The 24,102-nt window shown below is 32.2% G+C and overlaps 1 protein-coding gene across 1 annotated transcript in view; it reads right to left on the minus strand.

Moving 5' to 3' along the window:
• Positions 1–24,102, minus strand: part of LOC111055569 — a 548,424-nt gene that overhangs the window by 6,473 nt on the left and 517,849 nt on the right. The window contains exons 11-20 of the mRNA XM_039422878.1: positions 23,582–23,896; positions 21,390–21,659; positions 20,321–20,674; positions 19,044–19,307; positions 18,533–18,790; positions 17,182–17,444; positions 12,788–12,927; positions 7,192–7,538; positions 3,756–3,827; positions 2,397–2,536 (exon numbers count right to left, since the gene is read on the minus strand). Of these exons, the coding sequence (XP_039278812.1) occupies positions 2,397–2,536; positions 3,756–3,827; positions 7,192–7,538; positions 12,788–12,927; positions 17,182–17,444; positions 18,533–18,790; positions 19,044–19,307; positions 20,321–20,674; positions 21,390–21,659; positions 23,582–23,896 (2,423 nt within the window). The remainder of the gene's footprint in view (positions 1–2,396; positions 2,537–3,755; positions 3,828–7,191; positions 7,539–12,787; positions 12,928–17,181; positions 17,445–18,532; positions 18,791–19,043; positions 19,308–20,320; positions 20,675–21,389; positions 21,660–23,581; positions 23,897–24,102) is intronic.

Below are 24,102 nucleotides of genomic sequence, written 5' to 3' on the forward strand. Positions count from 1 at the left end.
AACACAAACAATCAACAACAAAACAAAATTCAAATAATATTTTAGGTTCAATCATAAGACGTGATTTTTCAAGCACAAAACGATATTTTCAAGAAGCTTAGGAATAAGCAAAATGTGTTAAACAAATAAACATTATTGAATAGAAAAAAACTATTTTGATATTCAACAACTCAAATTATTTAAAACAAACTCAATAACAGCAAAATAATTTGTACATGTAACCATAGACTAAATAAACAGGCTAAAATCTGTGATGCCCAATTCACACAAAACGGACGTTGGGCAGAGGCGTCTCCATTTGTTTGCATAGGGACAAAGGTCCGCGTCACGTCTCTTCCCGACGTCCTTTATTCAATATGAATTGGAATTTAGAATTGTCTTGGTTCTTGAAGCATTAATATAACAAAAATATGCCAAATAAAAATGTTGAAGGTTATTGAAGAGAAGAAAAGGAAAAGCTCGAAACAAAACCTTTTCAAATAACACATAGCCAGCTTTTGTACTGATGAGCTGTTGAAGGGCTGAGTGACATAATACATTTGCAGATTGAATTCTGTAGCATTCTGGATGATAAATTGATTGATGTGGCTCAATGTTTGTAGCTCCAATATGCCTTCATAATTAATATGATATTTCTATAAAGTTAATCATTAAATCCATTCTTTGGATATCACATTACGAATGGAAATAGTTTTTATTGTAGCAAATTCTAGACCACGTCTAGTGGTCTTGACATCAATATCAATGAAGTTGGACTGCAAATGGATTGATTATATCTTAAAATTTAAGTGGAAAATGTAGTTTAATCTGATAGATGTATTGAGCAGCTTAGCAAGTTGCTCATTGGCTACACTTCACTGACAAGTCAAATATCATTACACTAATTGAAAAAGATTTTCAATGTTAGCTTTCAGCCCTAAACTGTCTTTATTACTTTTCTAATCAAGTTCAATGAATGGAATTTCTTTCATGAATGAATCAAATTCCCAGCATGTATTCTCGATTCTATTGCAGTACGATTCTATACGGTGTAACTGATATTCAATGGTAGACTAGACCATTGTTACCATTTGATTCTTTAGTGAGTTCGGATCATCAACTTCACGTGTAAATGTTGCAGAGTCACTTTTTAAAGTTATTCTTCATGGAAAAGACCCATGCATGAACACAGCACTAGAAAACATTTCTAAGTAAAATTCATCAAAAGTCAGCTAATATGAAGACTTACATCTCAACAACTTTATGAATCATGAATAATTTAGGTGTGATTAGACAGCAGTTTCATATATCAGAGGAAGGTTCTCCTAGAAGAAGGATAATTAGTACAAAGTTAGGCACTTACAAAAATCCCACTAAGCACTCAATATTACTTTCAAATGTAGTAAATAATACATCATGAGTGATAATTTGGTCTAAACAACTTTTTGGAACGTTTCCTTTTCATCTCTTTTTTAACCCGCATTTTGAAGAATAAGGATTGAAAATTAAACACTACGGCAGTGCAAGAATAAGGAAAAGAATGGATCTACATCACAGAGTCTGAAATTAATTGAAAATTACAACAAGAAGAAAATGCTCAAAAACTAAACCATGCACTAGTATTTGAATCGGATATTTATGAATTAAATTGAATAATCGCCTTTATCAAGGGCGGAGTAAGAACTCTAGGTTGAGTTGATCTATTCATGACAGGTTAATTACAGTTTTTTAAAACTTATGAAAAAACTACATAGGAATTAATCATGATGTGTTGAAAATGATTGTGCTTTGTAATAGGTCTAAAATTAATTGAACAATTTCTATTACATATGAAAGTGATTTAATCAAATCAGAATTGACTCTTAACAGAAGAGTATTTCAGCAAAATGGATAATTATTATTTTTCATTTATAGGATGTTTTGAGCTTGAATATTATTCGTTGACATGGAAACTGTTGCCTATCTTCATTTGAATTTAAAATTAGCGAAGAGATGAGAATAATACAGCATTGAAGATGAAACAAACTTGAATGAATAATTAAAGAATTTTGAAACTATTCATTTTTAATTTTATACACCAATTCATTTACCATTTCTATTTTTGAAACCATAAAAATGTTTATATTGAAGTGATCAAATGTAGAGAGAAATTTTCAGCAGCAATTTTTTTTTGAAAATCACTGAAGATAGTTTCATTCGCCAAAGAAATGGAAGATATTACTTAATGGTCATTGATTACTTGAAGATTATTAGATACAAAATTAGAAATGATCAGCAAAATTTTATAAGCATATCAAGAATAAATCAATAAAACAGAAAATGGACACGACATGTTTTGATACAGATTGTCATGCTTTGATGAATGCCAAATTACAGTATACTGACAAAATATTAAATTTGAATTTCGTCTTAGGTACCTTATTTGGAGGATTTTGCATTCCATGGAAAGGAAGATTTTCATAGAAGGCTTTATTATCTCCATCAGGCTGTAGAAGAGCATCGCTGGGAGAAGACGAGTTTAAGTCTGATTTATCTTTGGTAGAAGAGGGGTTTGGACCTAGAACACAAAAATTAAATAAAATTAACAATTGTAACATTTCGAAATGATCAGATTCATAATCTAGTATTGAAAACATTGAGAATAAATCAAAATACAAAATTTATATCTTCCAGGATTCCTATTCCAATCCTGGAATGGTTGGGAAATCCATCTATTTTTATTTCAACACGAAGAAAGACTGAAAAAGGACTCATCCATAACAGTACTGAGAGATGATGTGTCAAATTATCAACATCATTCGATGAATAATTATTATCAATAAGCAAGGAAAAGAATCAATGGAAAGATCAATGGGTCGGAAAAGTAATTTTGGAATAGGTATATTGAAGAGGCGATAACAGAAGGGAGAAATGGAGCAGGAGGATCAGGAATACACGCTATAATCGTTTTACTGATAAATCAATTAATAATACATAGTTGGAGAAGAAAAAAAGTGTTTTATTTTTTCCGCCAAGTGAATATTTATGATTATTATTGAACGAAAATCCAAATTAAATGCTGTAAATCACCCCAAAGACTTCTGCTACTGCAAATATTGACAACAGGGTAAACAGCTAGATGGAAAGTCGATGAGCGCTACTATTCAAGAATTATTTGTAAGCCCATTTGTAGAATATTCATGATTTTATATAATAATTCTCATGGTAATTTTCGGCATACATTATCTACATTTGCCTTCTTACTACATCAACATAATGTCATAATTTTTATCCTGTGAAAAACCCAGGTGTGCATGCTGGTATTCCTGTAAATATTTTTAATCTGAGAGAATGATCATCTAATCGATTCAAGAGGGCAAGGAAAGTAAAGTACCCTAAGGTGAAGAATTTGAAAAATTGACGTTGAAAATGTTCTACAAGCAAGGCAAACAATGTAAAAGAGGAACAGGTGCATCAGACAAAATGCGCTACATAATGATGCTTAGGATAATGCTGTAAAAATTGATAAAAATGCTAGGGCAATAAGATTTAGGTGTAGAATTTGATATAATTTTAATACCAGAGATAAATTGAATACAAAACATTAGCAAGTTGAACTAAATAAGCAAAATGAATATATTAAATTTAAAAGAAGCATTCGTTTTTAAGAAATCACCAGAGATTCTATATGGTATCCTGTTTCAATATTTTCGATGAAACTACCATTTTTACTCCTATAGGACAATTTATAGCCTCTGATTCATTAATAAATATTTTTCTAGAAATGAAAAACTTACTTGCTCCCGGTTTCTTTCTTTTTCTGGATGCTCCTTGGAAATTTGTTCCATCTAGTTTCTTGAATGTCACCACTAGAGGGAAAATGCATCACACACATGCGGTATTACTGTTACAGAATAAAAACTCAAAACAAGCAAAAAAATTATAATGTGAATAGAATTGAGTTAAAAGAAAATTGATAAAAAATAAAAGCGATTATGAAAAATAATGAATGCTAAGGAATTTTCTGATTATCAATAACACTTTGCAATGTTAGTCATTAAGCCTTTGTTATAGATGAATCTTATTTAAAAACGTATCAAGTAAAAAAATAAATAACAATGAACCTTATGACATGATAACTGTTGAAATCAGTATAGGCCTACTATAGATTAGACTATGCTTATTCGACAAACTAATATTATTCATTGAATAATATTTGGGATATCTAGAGTCAATCAATCAAATATGATAACTTATATAAAAATGAGACAAATTATAAGAATGAAATGTACTTATTAGTTTTGAATAGGTAAATAGTTGAACTCACAAAAACTACATTTCTTCCCAAATAAATAATACAATGTATTCTTATGTAAAAGTTTTTTAGTTTTTGTTATAAGAATCTTATTGTAACTTACAAAAATGATATGAGATGTTTTCAAATAAAAAAATGTTAATGTGAACTTCAATAAAAATTATGATTATCAATGCATTAGTTTTGATTGACAGTCATAACTTGAAATTTGAAGAGAAGAATGAACAAAAACTGTGAAATTAATTAGAATATAATCAACTGAATTACAGGAGATACAAAATTCAAACTCCATGCTAACGAATGATAATTATTCAACATTCTGTTAAATGGGACTATTAATAAATGACCTGAATAGGAAAAGACTCGATGCAAATGTGAACAACAATGAATAAATAAGTTTGAATGAAAATATTTCCAAAACAAAGGTTTATTGGCTAGTTTTCAAACAAGCCAATACAAGTACTTAGTAATAAGATTTGTTTGTTTGAACTCAATGATACGGCTCAATTCAATGAAATAAAAAAAGATTCGAACTCACTTATCTTGAAGTAAGAATTACAAGATCTATTACGGTATTAATTTATTTATTTTTATGCAATTTATTCAGTTTGTTTTGGAAATTATTGTAAGCTTTAGTACAGTCCTGATCACCTGAACGGACCTGATTACTATGTAATGGATCAATTCAAATGAATTAACAACGCTTAATTGTTTAATTCCTAAATAAGGATTAGAATTACGGATTCTTGATTTTTCAACGCTTATTCAGAGTTTCAGCGTGATCTCTTTAATAACATTTAGATGAATAAACTTCACCAACCTAATATTTAGTCATCTTTAACCCAATATTAATTGATTCTAGTATAATTGGTATAGATCTATGGTTAGATATCAACTTCATACTGTAAAGTGTTTTGATTGTAGAAATATTGCATCATATATTATGAGTGATAAGAATGAATGGCGTTTTGTAAAATTTTGATGGATTACAAAACATCTCTTCAATATTGGAAAGTTTTACTTTAAATAGTAGGTAGCCTACTATTTCTTATTATCAATCCTGTTCTCTGCACTTGATGAATTTTATGATTAATTTGTAGGCGACTCAAATTAATAAAATAAAATTGATTTATTTCTGAAGTTTCTCATCCAAGGCCAGTGGCGTATCCAGAAAAAAATTTCGGGGAGGGGATCATAACATTTGAGTAGAAAGCACCTAAACGTTGAGGGAGACACCGGGGGGTGTGGAAAATTTTGAAAATACACCTTCAATTTGGTGCGATTTTACGCAATTTCCACTTGAAAACAAACATTCCTTCAAGTTTTTTTTGGTGATCAGTAGACCCTTATTATTTCCATTTTTCCTTGAAAATTTCTTAGGCCTATGGGTTTTCGATTAAATAACAAATATAATGGAATGGAGTAGAATTTTATTAGTCATTCAATTGATGAAAAAATTGTGATTTTTTAGAAAGCCTACTCATTATTACATTACAAGCTAGAATGCTTAAATTTTGGCTCCAATAAAGCACTATTTCAACCAACTTTATAGGCTTAGTTTAACTTAACAATTTTTTTCAAATTTACATGATTTTTACTTGAGTGTTCCAACTTACATTGTTCTAGGAGGGGGGGATAAAACATTTTTATTTCAAATATAAGAGGGATGAGTGCAGGCTTAGTTTCAACTTGATTAACAATTTTTTCCAATTTACATGATTTTTACTTGAGTGTTCAATTCAAACTTAAATTGGTTTGGGGGGGATAAAACTTTTTTTTCAATATTAGGGGGATGTGTCCCTCCTGTCCACGGTAGAAACTACGCCCGTTCATCATAACCAGGATACTTTTTAGAAGAAGCTTTTGGAGCTTTGTTTAAGAATATGCATGGAACTGAATAAACTATAATCAAATATAAGCTATATTGAATTTCTTCATAATAAAGATGATAAAAAGTGAACTAACTTTGAAGTGCTATCTGTAGTTTCTCTATCCCCAGCTATCTAGTCCCTACGCACTAGACCACTCACTGTCTATAAAAAAAGCTCATTATTATTATCATTGCTGTTGCAGTGCTATTCTCTCATCCCTTTAATATTTCTTGACTTACATAGTACAATATAAGGAAAAAATGGCATTGGATGCTAATTTTTGTGGCTGATCCAGCCACGAAAAAATTCAAGTTCCATTTCGGGGGGCGATACATCCCCATATCCCCCCCTTGGATACACGCCACTGTCCAAGTCTATGACTTGTGAATGAGTAAGGGATGATGAATAAATACCAGACGGAAATGGAATCAAGCCAATTACTGATGAAGAAAAGATGCAACGTTTCAGACCACTAGGTTGAGCACTGACTGACGGTAGAACAACTGAGTGACTACACCCTTATTGGCAGTGTCTTGTCTTAGACCGGTTGGCCCTACGACTGCCCATCTTGTTTCATCAGCTTTTTCTTCCAAAACATTCATGTATCGTTCATGAGGATTGAGACCCAATTAATCCCATAACTCCCAACCATAATTACTTACGTAAGTAACATAACCTTTAGACTGTGTATCCCAAATTAAGGTTTGAAGCAGTTTTTGGCAAATGCCTGTTGTTTTCACCTGGATTGTATTTGCATAACTATGAATAAATGAATAAATAAATAAACCGTGACTAATTGCTTTGATGGAGATTGTTGTTTGTTGAAAAGTATTGCTTCTGTAGTCAGGGTTTTGCTCTTCTGATGGAGCCATTAACACAACTGTTGAGCAGACTCACTCAGGATTACCGAATAATTTAAATAGAATTGATTCACTTCAAAATCACGGAAATGAATAACAATGAAAAATTATGATCTTTTGAAATACTGAGTAAGTCGTAGAAACCAGGACTGTACCAAGCTTTCAAAGTGCACATATGTGGACCTACCTCCAGACTTGCCATGGAACACACCAGGCAGTGTGTCCGAGCGATACTTAATTCTTTGTTCGGGCGTGAACATGTGCCGAATTCGGTTGGCGCGCGAATGCTGGTTTTCGTTGGCGATGTTGGCCAGACTGATGGCGCGCCGTTCTTGTCGCTGATTGGTGGAGCGAGCCGCTGGCGTGTTTTGATTGGTGGAGCGAGCGGCGGTCGGAGATGCGGCTTGCGACAGGCGACTCAGACTGTGTGACGTATTCACATGCACTAGTACGCCGGGCCGCAGCGGCCATTTTGGCGTAGCCGTCACAGCAACCGGTGTGGGCGAGGCGACTGGGCCACTGTTACCCTCCGGACTGTTCACGGCGGATTCACCAACACACAATTAGCAAACTAACGCACATTCCAGGGTACAACTACTACCAACAATAGAATTACTTACAACATTACTAAAAGTGAGGGCTAACAGAGAGGGGTACTACTAGTAGCAGAAAGGGAGAAATTGGACATGCAGTTGATTATCAACTAGTATCTTTCTAAACGATTGAAATAAGTTACTATACTGTATGGTCATAACAGTTGAGTGATAAACTGAAGAACAAAACATTTTTGAGTCTTGGTAACAAGATTTGAAAGGAAATGACAAGGTACTACAGGTAGAAAAACACTAGGTTTGTCTGAACGAACAAAGATAAAAGGGATCAATTCTACAGCTACAAGGTGTAATAAAATTGTGACAGTGTCTTGGAAACAGCCAGAGAGTTCAAACATAATGAGAATGTTTTTAATTCATATCAACATTTTTTCTTATATTGAATTATAATGTTTATTAATAGATTGCATTTGTTTATGATAATTATAGGCTATTCTTTGATTATGATGAATGCACATAAACTTGGCTGATAAGTTCTTCTGGATAGATATTTTTATACTACTGTATTCCAAAAAACTCTAGTGAACTCACTGTAATAAAGAAATGTTTGAATATTTTAATCTTGTATGTTAATAGGCTTGGTGGGAAGGTTCAAGACTACACGATAAAGTTGTCCTATCATAAGAAAATCACATCGGTTTATCTGGATAGATATTTTCATACTACTGTTTTCCAAAAAAAATCTAGTGAACTCACTGTAATGAAGAAATGTTTGAATACTTTAACCACGTACTTGTGATGTTCTGATAATTATTCAACTTTTAGTTTTTTAATCTCTTCAGCCTTTTCATCAGTAGGTAATTGGCCGATTTCCATAGGAGCTCTCAAAAAATTTTAATTTTAACTGTCTAGTTAATCAATGATTCTTAACAATAAATTCATTTATATTATGGTCATATAGAAATGCTTATAACATAACACAAATATTCAGAGAATCCTTGTTTATAAAACGATTTGTCAATAATTTGATAATTCGACAATTGATTATCATAATGACAAATTATAAGATTAGTTCATCTATACTTTTTGGCAAGTACCTTATAAGTTATAATACAGACTTTTTCAAAGAGTGTCACTGCTAGGGAGAAAACAAAAAATGTATTCAAAATTTATCAAGATTATGAACTTTAACATATTTTGATTATTTGCAGTCTTCGAATTCCTCTACTTGGTCGTACCGGTAAACATTCTCAGAATTGCATCAATGATGTTAAATGCTACAGAATAAAATTTCAATTTTATAGGTAGAATGAACAATGGGCTATATATATTCTCTCTCTGATTCAATTTGAGATATAGATATGACAGTTTATTTATTCCATCAGTAGGTTACAGTTACTACCTATAATTTAAAAGAAGCACAACAGACTCAGGTCCAAAGCTGTCCGTCTTCCAAATATATATTTGTAACTTGACTCTTATGAACCCGGATTCTCTGAAATAACATGTATATTGAAGTATATAAACTGATTACAATTTTTATGAAATTTATTAATATCGACGATGCAGGAGCATACAGAAGATGCAACCATGCTCACTGTTTCCAACGGTATATCATTCCTTACAGTGCTTCTACAAGAAACAATTCACCAACTACAAACAAGCGCAAAATTCAAGACATCGACCTCCATCCATTTATAATAAACTTGAATAGTTTAAAATTAATTTGATAGATCTAGATATAGAATACTATTGCTTTCAGTATGGTATTTACAACGTGTATGGCAGCATAATTTTACAGAGCAATATTATCCTAAATATACACTTTTTTCAACTATTCGCTCAAAAATAAATGTACTACTCTGACAGTTTCAATCATCCAGCTATTGACGGGCATTAAAGATGACTTACTGATTCTCTCACAGTTTCTCTCATCATATCAACTACCCTAAAATATTGCTCATTTACAAATAAAATAAATCTACTCAATTTTACATAGGATAATGTTATTTATTTATAAATATTTAGAATATTACAACAAACCAAACCAGCTGTTTTAACAAGATTCCATCTTCAAAAACAAAAACTAGAAAAAGTGTTATAAATTTGAATCTTTCAGCGCTAAACAGTTTTTGAAGTACAATAACTTTGTTTATAACGATACCTATGATAGATATTGAGATCATATCTCAATCATTTATATTCTTGATCTCTAGATAATCTATAAATATTGAGATTCGATTAGAGAAAACATTATTATTGTGCTCTAAGAAGCTACTAAGAAGTTCGACATTTCTAACTAAATCATGGCTGATTTGTATACATTTATATCTGAAATTTAAGATTAATTAATGGCTGATTTAGTAATACTATAAATATCTCAATTGTTATAAATGAGTGCAGTATTCACAACCTGATTATGATAGATCTGCTTTGTAGCTGTTGTATACAGTGTATATTTTATTAAATAGCTATTAATGAATAACTCATATCATATGAAAACTGAAGATTCTTAGTAATTTTTAGTGGCTTCAACATGAATAGTGATAAGTTGTTTGAAGATGGGTATTGATATAACAGTAATTAAATTCACGAAAACAGTAGCTTACTAAAACACAGTATTTTCACAGATTTACAATTGAGTGTCATTGATTCGTCACATTTTGGATGCTTGGTAGGCACTTCATTTTCTATTCACCACAAATATTCTACAAGGTAACATTTGATTTCTATGTTATCATGCAAGACTATTGAAACACCAATCACCAAAACCTGTAATGCATTCATTCATTGAGACAACCAAGATAAATTCGCTTGATAAAGTATTCTAAAGTATTATATAATTAAATGGGATAGGACATCATACTGAATCACAATCATTCGAGTAGTCAATAAGAGATTATTTGAATGCATGGCTTCAAATTGAGTGACAAAAGGCTGTAGTAATATAGTTTCTCTATGTTGTATAAGTTCATAACTGCATATTTTTATATTATTAAAATCAACAGGAATCATATTACAATAAAAGTTCAAGTATAGTATCTTATTTTCAAATCATTACTAAAGTAAAAATGATAATAATTTGATAAAGAGTATTAATGTGATTGATTGTGAAACATTAAAATTGGTGACAAGTATATAAAGTTTATATATAAATTGAAAAATATAAATAAAGGAGATAGAGCAGCAGAGGAATGGAATGAAGAAATAAAGTTTGTCCCGTGAAGCAAATGTGATTCCACATTGAAATAATTAAGATTTAATCAATGTACCTAGAATAAATTCTAGGTATATCGGATTTAATGAAATGAGTTGCTGGAGTACATTTAAATAATTGAGGTTCAATGAAAAAAATTACTGGAGTATGATTTACTATCCCAATTAACTGACACAGTACATTATTTTCATGAGTAAACAAAATTGTTTACTAACCACTATCATACTATGGATAGACATTAAAATTGATAGCCGGTCTTGAAGACTCATACTTTACCCAAACTCCAGTCGGATGAAGACTGATGAAAGAGTCACAGAGGAATTTCATGCAAGAGTTCGATTTGACCATGCCTGAAAACTTGTGTGATAATGAGTGAGAAAGAATCTTTTTCAAGGTGATCGTTTACCCAAATTACTTACTGAGATTCGTTGAGGCTCATAAAGAACCTGCCATTGCTGCTGCAAAAATTCCACCACCACAATGAGCACTAATAGCATACTTAAAATACTATATACACTATCAATTTTTGTACGGTATATGGACAATACACTGTCAATTTGTGTACGGTATATATGAACACTACAACAGCTCTACAGCATTATACAATAAATTCGGAAATCCAATTTACACTAGAAGCAGAATGCGGTGGATGATTCTGCAAAATAACAACTCAATTTTCTCAAATATTATTAGTTATTAAACAGCATTTCACATGGAGAGGATCTGAAAATAAGGATTAATAGTAGGCAGCAATAGTGACAATGCCTTTTAGTTTAGAACATATAGGCCCGGTTGCACAAAAGCCGGTTTAATTTTAACCGTGATTAATTTCACAAAAACCAATCAGAGAAGGCTTCTTTGAAAAGACGGCTTCTCTGATTGGTTCTCGTGAAATTAATCACAGTTAAAATTTAACTGGCTTTTGTGCAACCGACACAAATATGGTATATTATTTAAGCTTATAGAGCAGATATAGAGAATTGAGATAACGTTTCTAGAAATATCATTTAGAGTTTCCATTTATAAAGCCCATATGATTATAATAATGGGGTAAATAGAGCAATAATTACTTCATTCTTATTCACTTGAAATGGAAGAAAAATCCTCACTCCGGTAAATAATTATGATAGATTAAAATTCAATGGAAGCCATATTTTGAATGGAAGGAACTATTTTGGAAAAAACTGATTATTAAGTTGGGAAGATCTTTTCTAAGTCTCTTTTGAATATTAATTTTTCACGGTCTATACCTCCATTGCTTGCAGATATTTAGATAATTCAAAACAGCATCATAAATTATATATTATTGATGAATTTGAAAGTTTAGTTATCCTGAATATTAAACCACAAGTTATTAAATAGCCTAATTGAACCGATTCATGCTTTTAGATTTCAATTAGTCTTACGGCTACAGCAAACAAAAACATGCTTGGAACACGATTTACACATTGACATGCAAAAATAAAAAAAACTTTCAGTGCAAAATGAGGAGGGAGTTGAGCAATTTTTTCTGCAAAATATTAATTTTACAATTTGAGGATTTTTAGGTACACGGAGACGACTTATCTTATTGTGAACCAGAATAATATTTTCAGGAGAGTTAAAATTCCATAAAATAGAAACTGTAACTTATTGTTTTCTTATTCCAATAATTTTGAGATTTCAAATTGATTTTTTGACGCATTTAGAAAAAATATGAAAGTTTTAGATTCGTTCATTGAGTAAAAATTGACATTCTTATTAGGCGTATTGTAGAGTTTTACTTCTTTAGGAATGCAGTTGTCTTACATGTAGATAATGAGGGAGCAAGATAGGGTGTGGTGTTGTTCTATACACTTTTGGAAATTTTAGATAGATATTTTTTATGTAAGAAAGTGCAGGGGTACTGTACAACTGATTTTTATAGGGGATTCTCAGTTTAAAAATGGAAGAGCATCAGCCTCATTGGTCTTGGAGGTAGGCTACTATGTGCAACTTATTTCATTTTCAAGAGAGGATTCAAGCAGAACACTTACTTTTGTCTATCCTCCAGCTCCACTGGACTACTGTCTAGAAAACCAAAGGGGGGAACCAAAAACAAACACTTGTTAGTACGGATGTAATCTTCTTTAGCAAAAACAAAAATAAAACTTGTTATTGATAAAAGCACATAGACCTAACAAGCCGTATTAATGGAAAACTATGCTTTTTGGATTGAGAGGTTGGGAGAAAGCGTTAGATATAGAATGATAAATCATGGAGGGATAATCCAAATCAAAGCATTTTATTAATGGATAATTTCATAATAATAAAGCTCAAAAATACCGCATCAAGTTTGATCAATATAAGCTGCAATTACAAAATCATATCCAAGCCTGTACATTAAAAAAATATTTATTTCTCTAACAGTGAAAGTTATAGATTAACATAAATTCGGGCAGCCAAAAATTCTATCATTTATAAGAACAGCCAAAGCGAAAAAATAAGATAGTTTGCAAAACACTGAAATAGGTACTGTAGCTATTCAATAAACAGCATTTGAATCTACTGGCAGATTTACTTCACTACTGTAATTTATATCGATTTGATTTACCACAGATAATGTAGTATTGAATTCTTATAATAATTCTATTATTTCAGTACTCACTGTCGATGACAAATATATTATAATTAGATTGATTGAAATATGATATGTTTAATATTGGATTTAGGTATGTGTAGAATACTAGTAACATTTATTCTGTGTTGATGCGGAATAAAATAAAGACGAATATGGTAAGTCAAATTCAAGTGTAAAAAGGAAAATTATGTTGAGTTGTAATGGGGGGAGAACTTTTATATTGCCAGTACACATACGTGATACTTTTGTATCATTGAATGCAGGCTTAGTTGACATTTGACAAAAATGTTCACAACTACGGATATATGTTGGCAGTAGTGGGGTTTAATTATTGATGTGAAAAAGAAAACATCACAAACACTTACAACAAACAAATAACACTGAACACCAACTAATTCTGTGAGAGCCAATAAAATACACATTGAAAACAAAAATACAATATCACTCACTTGATCATAACTGAATTGGGAAATATTCCCATAGAAAAAGCTACTAAGCCAACTTAAAACGAAAATTATTTCATTAAATAACATGCAAACAAATTATCAGAACAGATAAACATCAATTTTCAAAGAAGAGCAGTATTGAAGATGGAGTTTAAAAAATGTATTCTAATTAGATGGAGCAATATTCATTGAAAGCCAAAACAGGGATGAAGCAAATTAAATTTATTGAGATATGGTAATGATATTAATATGTTGATGTTATGAGGTGAGTTAGGTAGTGTTGTTAAGTTTGTAATAAGAACCACATGATTGGTCAGTTCATAAATAATAGGCAGGATGATGTTGAGCGATGAGTGGACCTATATCTTCAGGTGGGTTACCAACCACCAGTAAGCGATTCTCAAACTCACAATATTCAACGGAGTCGGCTTCTCAAGTGGTCAACCGTTCAACGGGAGTAGGAGAGGTATGAATCTTATCTGAGCGTAACTGATCAATTAATTGAGAGTTGATATCTTAGTTGAACTAATGATAAGTAGGGGACTTAAATTATCATTAGACATGTCTTCAAACACCTCTCAGTGTTAATCAATGTTTATGGAGCAAATATTTGTTCATGTAAAACTATTGTTTCTTCATAGACATCAATCACTAAATCATGTAATAGATTTTGCTTTTGCTGATACTTCCTATTTACTTTACATGATTGTCTTTATCAGAAACTTTTCAATAGGTCAAATTTATTTGACCTGATTTATTTGACCTGGTCTGGATGGATTAATAATGAATTTTTCATGAATGATGAAATTTATTTATTATCTTACAGAGGGAATGAGAGTGAACAAAATTTAGGTAGTAGTTTCATGCATTCAACTTACTATACGCGTCTAAAACGAGAAAAGCTAAGTTTATAGCACAAATGTGATAAAAAAGCTCTGGAGAACTTTGCTTGTGTGTAGGAATTTATCTGGTATGTAAAAATGTTGAATTGAAGAGTTTACGAGTGGATGGAAAGTATTTTTTTTTTTTGAACGAAACCATTCAAATGGAAAGAATTTTTGTTTTTTATTAACTGTATAACCAAAGTTCCAACATTAATAATGTAGTCTTGATAATAAGAGATTTAAAAGTAGATTAACTCTCAATTCTCAAACCTAAATGAGAGGTTTAAAATAAGAGGTCCGAAAATAATCAAACCCCAGACTACTTGGGGTCTTTATAGCATATCATTATACTGAAACTCGAAATAAATGATGAATCAAGAAAAATTGACTGAAAAAGCAGGCAATTTATTTTCATCATTCATTTAATTCAATTTTGTACATTCATTGAATTTAGTTTAATTCATTTTAACACAGCATGAAGATGAGTTAGGCTGTATTTGTGAAGAGGAAGATAGTTTTAACTGTTTCAATCTTTATATGCGATGAAAGTAAAAAAGAACCCGAGTGATTATCAACTATATTGTTGTAACTGTCAACTAAATATTGTATGCATTTGCAGTAACAAATTTGAAAAATTCTAACATTCCAGTATAATTTAGAAATGAATGAATAAATAATATTGAATGACATTAACTAAACATTATGATAATAATTGAATTTGCCACTGTAATGCAAATATTCAACTTTAAAAGTAGGCTATAGTAAATAATAATTATCCTCATTGACGGAAACATCTACTAAGAATAGAGAACTACGACATTCATCTCTGAATCAATGCTTGAACAATACAATGCAGCTTTTAGACTTTTTTAGAATCGTACTGAAGGTAATTAAGAATTCCTTGATTTGTTAAGTACTAAGTTACTTCATACTCATAATACACAAGCAGTAATGGAATTGAACCGAATGGAGACATCTGTATAATATTGTCAATTCTAGATGATTTGATTGAAAATTGGATTTATTTGGGCGAATAATTTTGAAGTCAGATATACTTTTTTATGGATGAAGTTATTTTCTGCGACGTTCAAGTTTATAACCGATCTTATTTATTGATTTCATGAGAATAGAGATTTGATTAGATTTTCGAATACGGTACTATGTTCAAAGAGTGTTTTCAGACTATACGTGGTAATAGAATTTATTCTAATATGAGCAATAAACGAGTGACTTTACAATATCTACAGTTTTACAGGTGCAATATTACTAATTTTGAGAGACTTTGCAATGAATAAATTTTCAAAAATAAGATTACAATTAATATTTTACTGAAAATGCCTCGAGATGAGTAAAAATCATTTCTATATGAAATAATAGGCCTGGAGTAGATGGTTTCGAACGAGATTTCAATGAAAATTATGCTCATCAAGTCATTCTGAAACAGCATTTAGTCATTCGAAAACAGCTTTTAGCCATGCCAGGAGAGTAGCCTGCAGTGATCTAAGTCCTCTAATCCATCTAAATGGACTCTTAGCATAAAATCTAAGACTATCAGTTTATTGTACAATAATTTGAATGGAAATAGAATGAGAAATTGGAATATAATATATAAAACATGCAGTGTCAGCCAGGCAAAAAGTGAGAGCAAATTTTGAAATCAAGTGAATTTGAAAGAATTTTAACATTTATTGGAGCTAATTAATTAATACACTTCAATAATCAACAACTTGCCAATATTTTTTTTAACCTAATATGAGTATTTGCGATGTGTAAGCGGGTGGAGGGGATTTTGAAAACTTTGTAAGCACCCGTCGTGGAATTTTTGTGCAAAGAAGACGGAAATTATTGAAAATTTAACATAGGAAAGCAGAGGGTTCTGAATTAAAAACGCCAAACAGCTGTTGTCTTCCCAACTGCAAATCTCCGGTAATAGTAGTAGGGCGTTTCTTCCATGCATTCCTTATTCGTTGCCACTTGCATTCCACTTCTTCAACAACAACAAAAGTTGTTGTGACGATTTCAAGTTATTCTTTGTAATCCAGTATGGATAACAACCAAAATGTATATTGCCTTCACAACTTAATAGAAACTCATGATTTTTTAAAATGTATATTGTAAGCAAAAAATATTTGATAACAATTGAAATAACAATTCTTATTCAAGAAATAGAAAAAGAAGCATGAATAATTTCCATAAAATATTAGCAGTGCAAATGAAAAAAGCTTGAAATAATAATAATAATAATAATAATTACGGGTGGATTTATGAAGAAAGTAATTTGACACTCATTATGGAATATAAAATTTGAAGTTATAATATTATCCGCTTGATTCTACAGTATCATAAATGACTGTTGTATCAAGTTAGTACGACTGAATACTCGAAACTGACATATCGCGTAAAGTGGGAACAGCCATTTTATTATAGTGCGAATATAGTGTCAAGCAATCAGGAATAATGAAGTATGTATAAAATTGTCAGAACAGCAAGTCCCTTAAATATACTTGATCTAAACATGTAAAGCAGAAAAGCAAAAAATGAGAACAAGTCATGCAAAATATTGCTTGAACATTTATATTTTGTAGAACACCCATTTCCTTCCAATAATTTCTTTGACTTTTATTTGGTTGGCAGTTTAGTTTAGTGTTATAGGATGAAATTATTGGAAGAAAATGTGTGATCTGGTAAAATTGGTCGGACTTCCTACCTGTTGCTCTGAACTTACTACTTTTCTCCTGGTAGGCTAAAAGCATCGTATCGATACATAAGTCACTGTTCTCGTTTTATCACCATCAATTTCAAGAATGACTATTTGTGATTACACGATGTTAATGAGCAAGAGTGAGCAATGGAAGGAACTGATTGTTAAAAACTGATATTGATGTGATAATGCCTTATATTATGATCATCGAATAAAATAAATAACTTTTTGATTAGGTTAATGTCTTGGAAGATATTATATAATGTAGCATGCATAATTTATTCATGGGAAACACATATTATGTACAAATAAATTAATCTCGAATCCCAGGGACAAAATATCAAATAAAGATCAACTAAAATAAATATTACAGATATTGACTTAATGGACAAGAATTGAATTACCATCACTGAAAACAACGAGATACTACTTCGACAATAGTCATTATCAATGCCAATCAGCAAATCAGATAGAAACTTCCAGTACATGAATGAATAGCTTCAAGTATAGTAATATATGTATAGTTTATAATCGAGCTAGATTGAAAAGGTCGTTTTATCGTTCAAAAACTATCAAGTTTGCGAATGGTGTAACAAGTATAATCATCGTCAATACCTAGTTTGTTATCAAAATCTATATGTAAAGCAAACAACCAAAATAATCTAGAATTTGGCTTCAAAAATAGGAGATACTGATAATATGTTTTGATTCTCATATGTTCTTGATTCCTTGGAAGCATCAGAAATTTATTTTACATACTCGACTCGAAAAACCTTTTTCAACCAGTACCTCTTTTTGTCAACAAAAAAATCAAAGGTGGAGGTGGATCAGGCACTTTAATTCCTAGGAATCTAGTAACTAGTGATTAAAATATGGACATTGGAGCATACCCAACAAATGAATAAATTTAAATAAATATGAACTACTAATATTCATGGCTTGAATAAAAGTGTAAAACATTTATAAGAGGTTATTTACAAAAACAAAATTTTCAAATCACTTTGAAGAAAGTGGAAACTGAACACACATCATTATTTGTCCCAGATAGTTTCCCCATAACTTCTAGCTATTTTGTCACTGGGTTGGATCGAGAACGCTATAATATAGATGAGGGTAGGAGTATAACCAACCTGTAACGTCTCTTTCACATGGAATTGACATTCCAACTGAATTATTAGTGAAGCAGAGGTATGTTCTGAAATTCTCCACTCTCGTTTCTAGAGTGAGGAAGCTCTGAAGACCTCGCTTCTCAATATTTTCTTCAATAGTTTCGTTTTCATTTTTTATCCTCCAGGTGAAGTCAACTTCTGTTGGATTGGCATGTGCTGTACAAATCAATACTAGTTTACCGTCCATTTCTGATTGCGTTATTCCGCATTCCGGTTTATCTGTGAACAAATAAACAACAAATGTTGTGAATATAATTATGATCTTAAATTTTTTATATTTTTTGATGGAAGAGACTAGTAATCTAGCTAAATCTAGCTTCAATTGCACCAAAATTGGATTGAAACCAAATATTTTTTGAATTAAATAATGTTGTGGAAAAGTCTCGTATCTATTCAGAATTGATTATGTATCTAAAAATACAAATTGAACAAACAAACAATATGAATGAACAAGTTGATTGACGAGACTTACATAGCACATTCACAAATGTTTTAATGGTGTTATTGCCATGTCGGTTGAAGGCTTCGCAAATATAATTGCCCCCGTTTCGCCTTCTGACGGGGTAGTTGAGAGTGAGAGCGTTATTGCCTTTGACCACTGGCTCCGAGCTGTCCTCCCTCCACCAATTGTAAGACGGCTCCGGGTAGCCTTTCGCATTGCACAATACTTTTTCTGGGATGTTGCCCTCGATAACATTAACAACCTTATTCGAGACGGTCAGATTCTCTGGAGGATCTGAATTCAAAGAAAACATCCAATAAATATATCTAAAATAGAATTTTAAATATTTTTCATTTAAAAGGCAGAACGAAAATAACTGATCTCTGAGAAAGTTTGGTTTTTGACAGTTGCTAATGAATTCATTGAAAATTTGACATTCACGATGTAGACCAAAATGGTTCACGTTTATTAATACTTTATTCTTATCACATAAGAGTTCCAAAATAGCTAACAATGTAGATATATATTGAATCAGGATATTATAATGTGAAAAGAAATAATAATTTATCCATGTAAGCTAAGTACCTTTATCTGTCTAAGAAAGCTACCAATGCAGAAAATGTGAAGGTAGAATGATTTTGTTTTTCTGTTATATGATTTCAAACAGTACACAACAATTTCACATAATATGAGTATTTAGTCAGTTACATTAATGAATTTTAGCAATTGAAATCAACAATTGACATATTGGTGATGAATGGAAATGAACAATGATAGTCTGATGATTATTCAAAATGAAATATCCTACTTCTCAAACATACAAACGCTTTCCTCGTGACTGAACTATCCAGAATGTGAGTTACATCAATTAATTATGTATAGTCTACTATAATATTTACTCCATAAAAGCTATAAAGCCAGCTCAAAAAATGAAAAACTCTCAGCTAAAACTGCTGATTCCCAGCAAAAACTGTAGTTTGAATTTGGTGAAATATATTATAAAATACTTTCATATAGACTTATTACTTGAATATTTGAGTCTATTATATCATGATAATTATTAAATAATAATGATATTGAATGACCTGGCTGGCTCAGGTCTGGTGTCAAAGTTTTCAGGTCGCAGCTGATCAATTTCAGGGCCTCTGACATGAGCTAACGACTGCTTTTTAGGCAGCGGGGACCGAAGGTATAACATAATTATGTCTGTGATTAGTATAGTCGGAAATAAATTATTTTTTAAATGAGTTTACAGCACCACGAATTACAAAATTACCATTTATTCACAACATAAATGAGAAACTCACATTCAACGCCAAAGATGGTGGTGCTCTTGACGCCGGGGCCGACTGCGTTGCCGGTGCTCTGACAGGTGTAATTGGAGTTGTCGTGGATGCGGTCGAGCTGGTTGCCGGGCCAGGCCGACATGTTCCACATGAGCGTCGAGTGCACCGACTCGAAGTCGTTGGTGCGAGTGTCCGGCCGCAGGATGGACGTCTGCACCGAGTAGCGTGTGTTGGCCTGGTCGATGACGCGGCCATTCTTCGTCCAGACGATCGAGCAGATGGGCGAGCACTCCACGCGGCACGAGATGCTGATCTTCTGTGCGTTCATCAGCGCGCCGTAGTACGGCGGTAGCCTCTCGATGAAAGCCGGTGGTGCTGGCGCAAAAATCGGTTAATTTTAGTTTATTTCATATAGATTTTATCCGATAAAATAGATGAGAAATTTATTTTGAAAACTCGATATAGCTTTAATATGGGGGAGAAAATATTGATCAGTTTCTAGAGAGAGAAAGTCTAGAAATAAAAATCGGTAAATATTGGTTCATTGGATATTGATTTGGTTCAATGTAGTATAGCTGAGGAATTTATTTTGAGAATTCGATATAGCTTTGGAGAAAATATTGATGAGTTTCTAGGGAGGAAAAGTCTAGAAAGAAAAATCAGTAAAAATTGGTTTATTTGATGATTTGATTGGATATTGTGACTGAGAAATTAGGCTATTTATTCGAGAATTCGATATAGCGTTATGATAGGAAGAAAATGTTGATCAGTTTCTAGGGAGAGAAGGTTTACCATCATACCCTGTGAGGCATGAGTGTCAAGAAGAGAATACATTTTGAAAGAATAGATGAAGATTTGGTCGAGAGAATCAGAGAATTGAACAAATAAGACGTTGATGTTGCCAATAACGCTATATTTGTTCAAAATCAATTTAAATCTCTTGAATCTATTTCAATTCAAATCTCTTCCTATTTTAATTTAAATCTCTTTCTCCAATTTAAATTTCTTTAAAACATGTTGTCTAATCGAATTATTTTCCTTCATACCTCGACTCTCATCTTAGAAAGATACATTAAAAATGTCTTCTCACCAAAAACTTTGATATGCACAGTGTCAGACTCGCTTTCCCCGCCGAGGTTGACTGCTGAACAGGTGAAGTTGGCATCGGTCTCCAAGGTGACCGGGTCTATGGTGTAGTTGGCGGTGACCGGCCCCTGCTGGAGAGCCTGGTAGTTGCGGAACCAGTGGTAGGTGGGGTTGTCTGGTCTGCCGGGGTCCTCAACACTGCACGTCAGCTGAATTCTCCCCTTCTTCACCACTCGCTCAGGCGAGTACGTCAATTTTGCTCGTCCAGGAGGATCTGGAAAATGAATAATGAATTTTATTTCCGCCATAAAAGACAAATAAATTTCACAAACACTTTTTAGAAATTAACTGACCACTACATTAATTAAGCATGGCGTAAGTAAATACAAGCTTATGAGTAAAGACTGATGACCGGTTGCACCAAGCTCTATCAAGACATTTGAACATAATCAAAAAGATTAAGTTAGAAATAGTATGTTCCAGTGCACTCGTCGTGAACCGTACTTGATTTGACCAAATGTTTTGACCGAGCTTGGTTAAACCGGACGTAAGAGTTGGCTCAGCACTGATATGAACATTACTGCAAAATAATACATTCTATACGTTTATCTATAAATCTCATCAATCCATCTCTATAATGGAATAGCAGCTTTTGCAGCAAAAACTGATTCCCACAAAAAATTCCAACATAAAAATGAATTTATGCTTACATTTTTTCAATAAACGAATAGATCGACATTCACTACATAACTTTTGCTTAAACGGAATATTGAAGAAAATATAAGTATTGGAGTAGTTACATCAAAGTTGAACACTTTTGGAACAGAAGAAAATTTATAATTTCTTCTCCAATCAACTCTCCAAGCGAAAATTGTTCATGACATCATGAGCTTTGGAATCTATCACTCAACCATGAATATGCAAGGTTTTCATTTGTAATAATTTGATTCTTATCCATTTCCAATTCCTAGTCTGAATTGTAAATTATTTTTTTCCAAATTCAAGTCCTGTCTGACTCGTACCAGACAGTACCTACTCTTGAGGTATCAAAAAATCAGTACATTCAAACATAATACAGCATAATTATTCTGCAGAGTGGAATTTCAAGTTTCAATTGGGTCATTTGAACATAAAAGTTACATATAGTCATGTCACAATTCACATTGAAGAAACATACAATAAATTTCACAGGTACAACAAATACAATAGACAATAATAAATAAAACAGATCAGTTAACTTTACTTTTAAGATTTATTTGGGTGGAGATGATATGTAACTATTGAAAGACCTTTGTTGAAATAGTGATTAATACTTAAATTAATGTTTTCAAATATAAAAAGAATAGTTAGCAAATAACTATATCTCTAGTGATCGATGATATTCAAGAAAATTCAAATGCGCCGTTAAAAACAAGATCACAAAAACTTGTTGATACAACAAGACATAATAAAGAAAACATAATTTCGAACAATAATATGTGAGCTCACTTACCCAATGTATTTGCACCCCCACTATAAATGTATTACTACTCCACTTGCTCTCATGCAAGTAGTAGTTGATCCTAAAACTTAGTGTAGGTTAATTTCCGAAAAAAATAAATTTATTTATATTTTTAAGTAAATTTAACATATTGTATTTTTGAATATTATGTACATTTTATTGATTAGATTGCTTGTTTGTATATTAATGGAAATAAAATGTATTATTATTATTATTCATTTATATGTACTAGTATTTCAAATAGTTATACAGAGTGAGTCTGCATGGGAACCCCTCAATAAGTTGGATACCCGTTATAGAAATAATACTGTAAGTTTTAGGATAAGTTATTGGTCTAATACTCTACCTTTTGACGTACAACTGAACTTAAACCCTTCATAAGGGGGTGACTTGGTGGTTGTAGCTCCAATATTTTAAATGTAAACACCCATTGTGTAGTACATCATTATGAAGGCCTTTTTAAAACAAGAGAGATGGCATCAATAAAAAAGCTCTATGATGATTCTATCCAAAATGGCGGCTGATTGAAGTTTCAGTTTAAAAAAAATAGGGGTTGTAACTCAAATATTTCAAATGTAAACACCCATTTTGTGGCACATCATTTTGAAGGCCAAGAAAGATTACATCAATAAAAATGTTCTTTGATACTTGTATCCGAAATGGCGGTATGTATATGTACGGTATAATTGACTTACAATAGACAACAAGTTCGGTGTTATTGGAGACAGGTCCCCATCCGGCCGCATTCATGCCCATACAGGAGTAGTTGCCGTGGAAGCTGCGCTCCACATTCTCGAGAAGCAGTTTGGATGGATCGATGTCACAGAAGGTGGAGTTGGGCGTTTCGCAGTCGGGCAGAGCCTTCAGGGTTTCGCCGTCCAGGTACCAGATGACCGAGGTCAGTGTGTCCGGGTTGCCGGCCACCACTTGGCACAGCAGTGAGATGTTCTGGCGGTCCACCTCACTCACCGGGCTTGGCGGGTCCATCGTCACGTTCACCACTGGCTTGACTAAAACCAAAATAGTCATGCTCACTTATTATATCAGGAATGAGAGTGCTCACCGGATTACAGGTGTGCTACTCTTTAGGAATTTGTAAATCCATTACAGACACAAAAGCATCAAAATGCAATCGTATCTTTTCTTGGTTATAATGGTAAACGTTAAACTTCAATATTATATTTTCTCTATGTTAATATACTGTTACTTATTTTAG

This window comes from Nilaparvata lugens, chromosome 3, assembly GCF_014356525.2.
Source record: "Nilaparvata lugens isolate BPH chromosome 3, ASM1435652v1, whole genome shotgun sequence".
In the NCBI taxonomy this organism is placed as follows: Eukaryota; Metazoa; Arthropoda; class Insecta; order Hemiptera; family Delphacidae; genus Nilaparvata; species Nilaparvata lugens.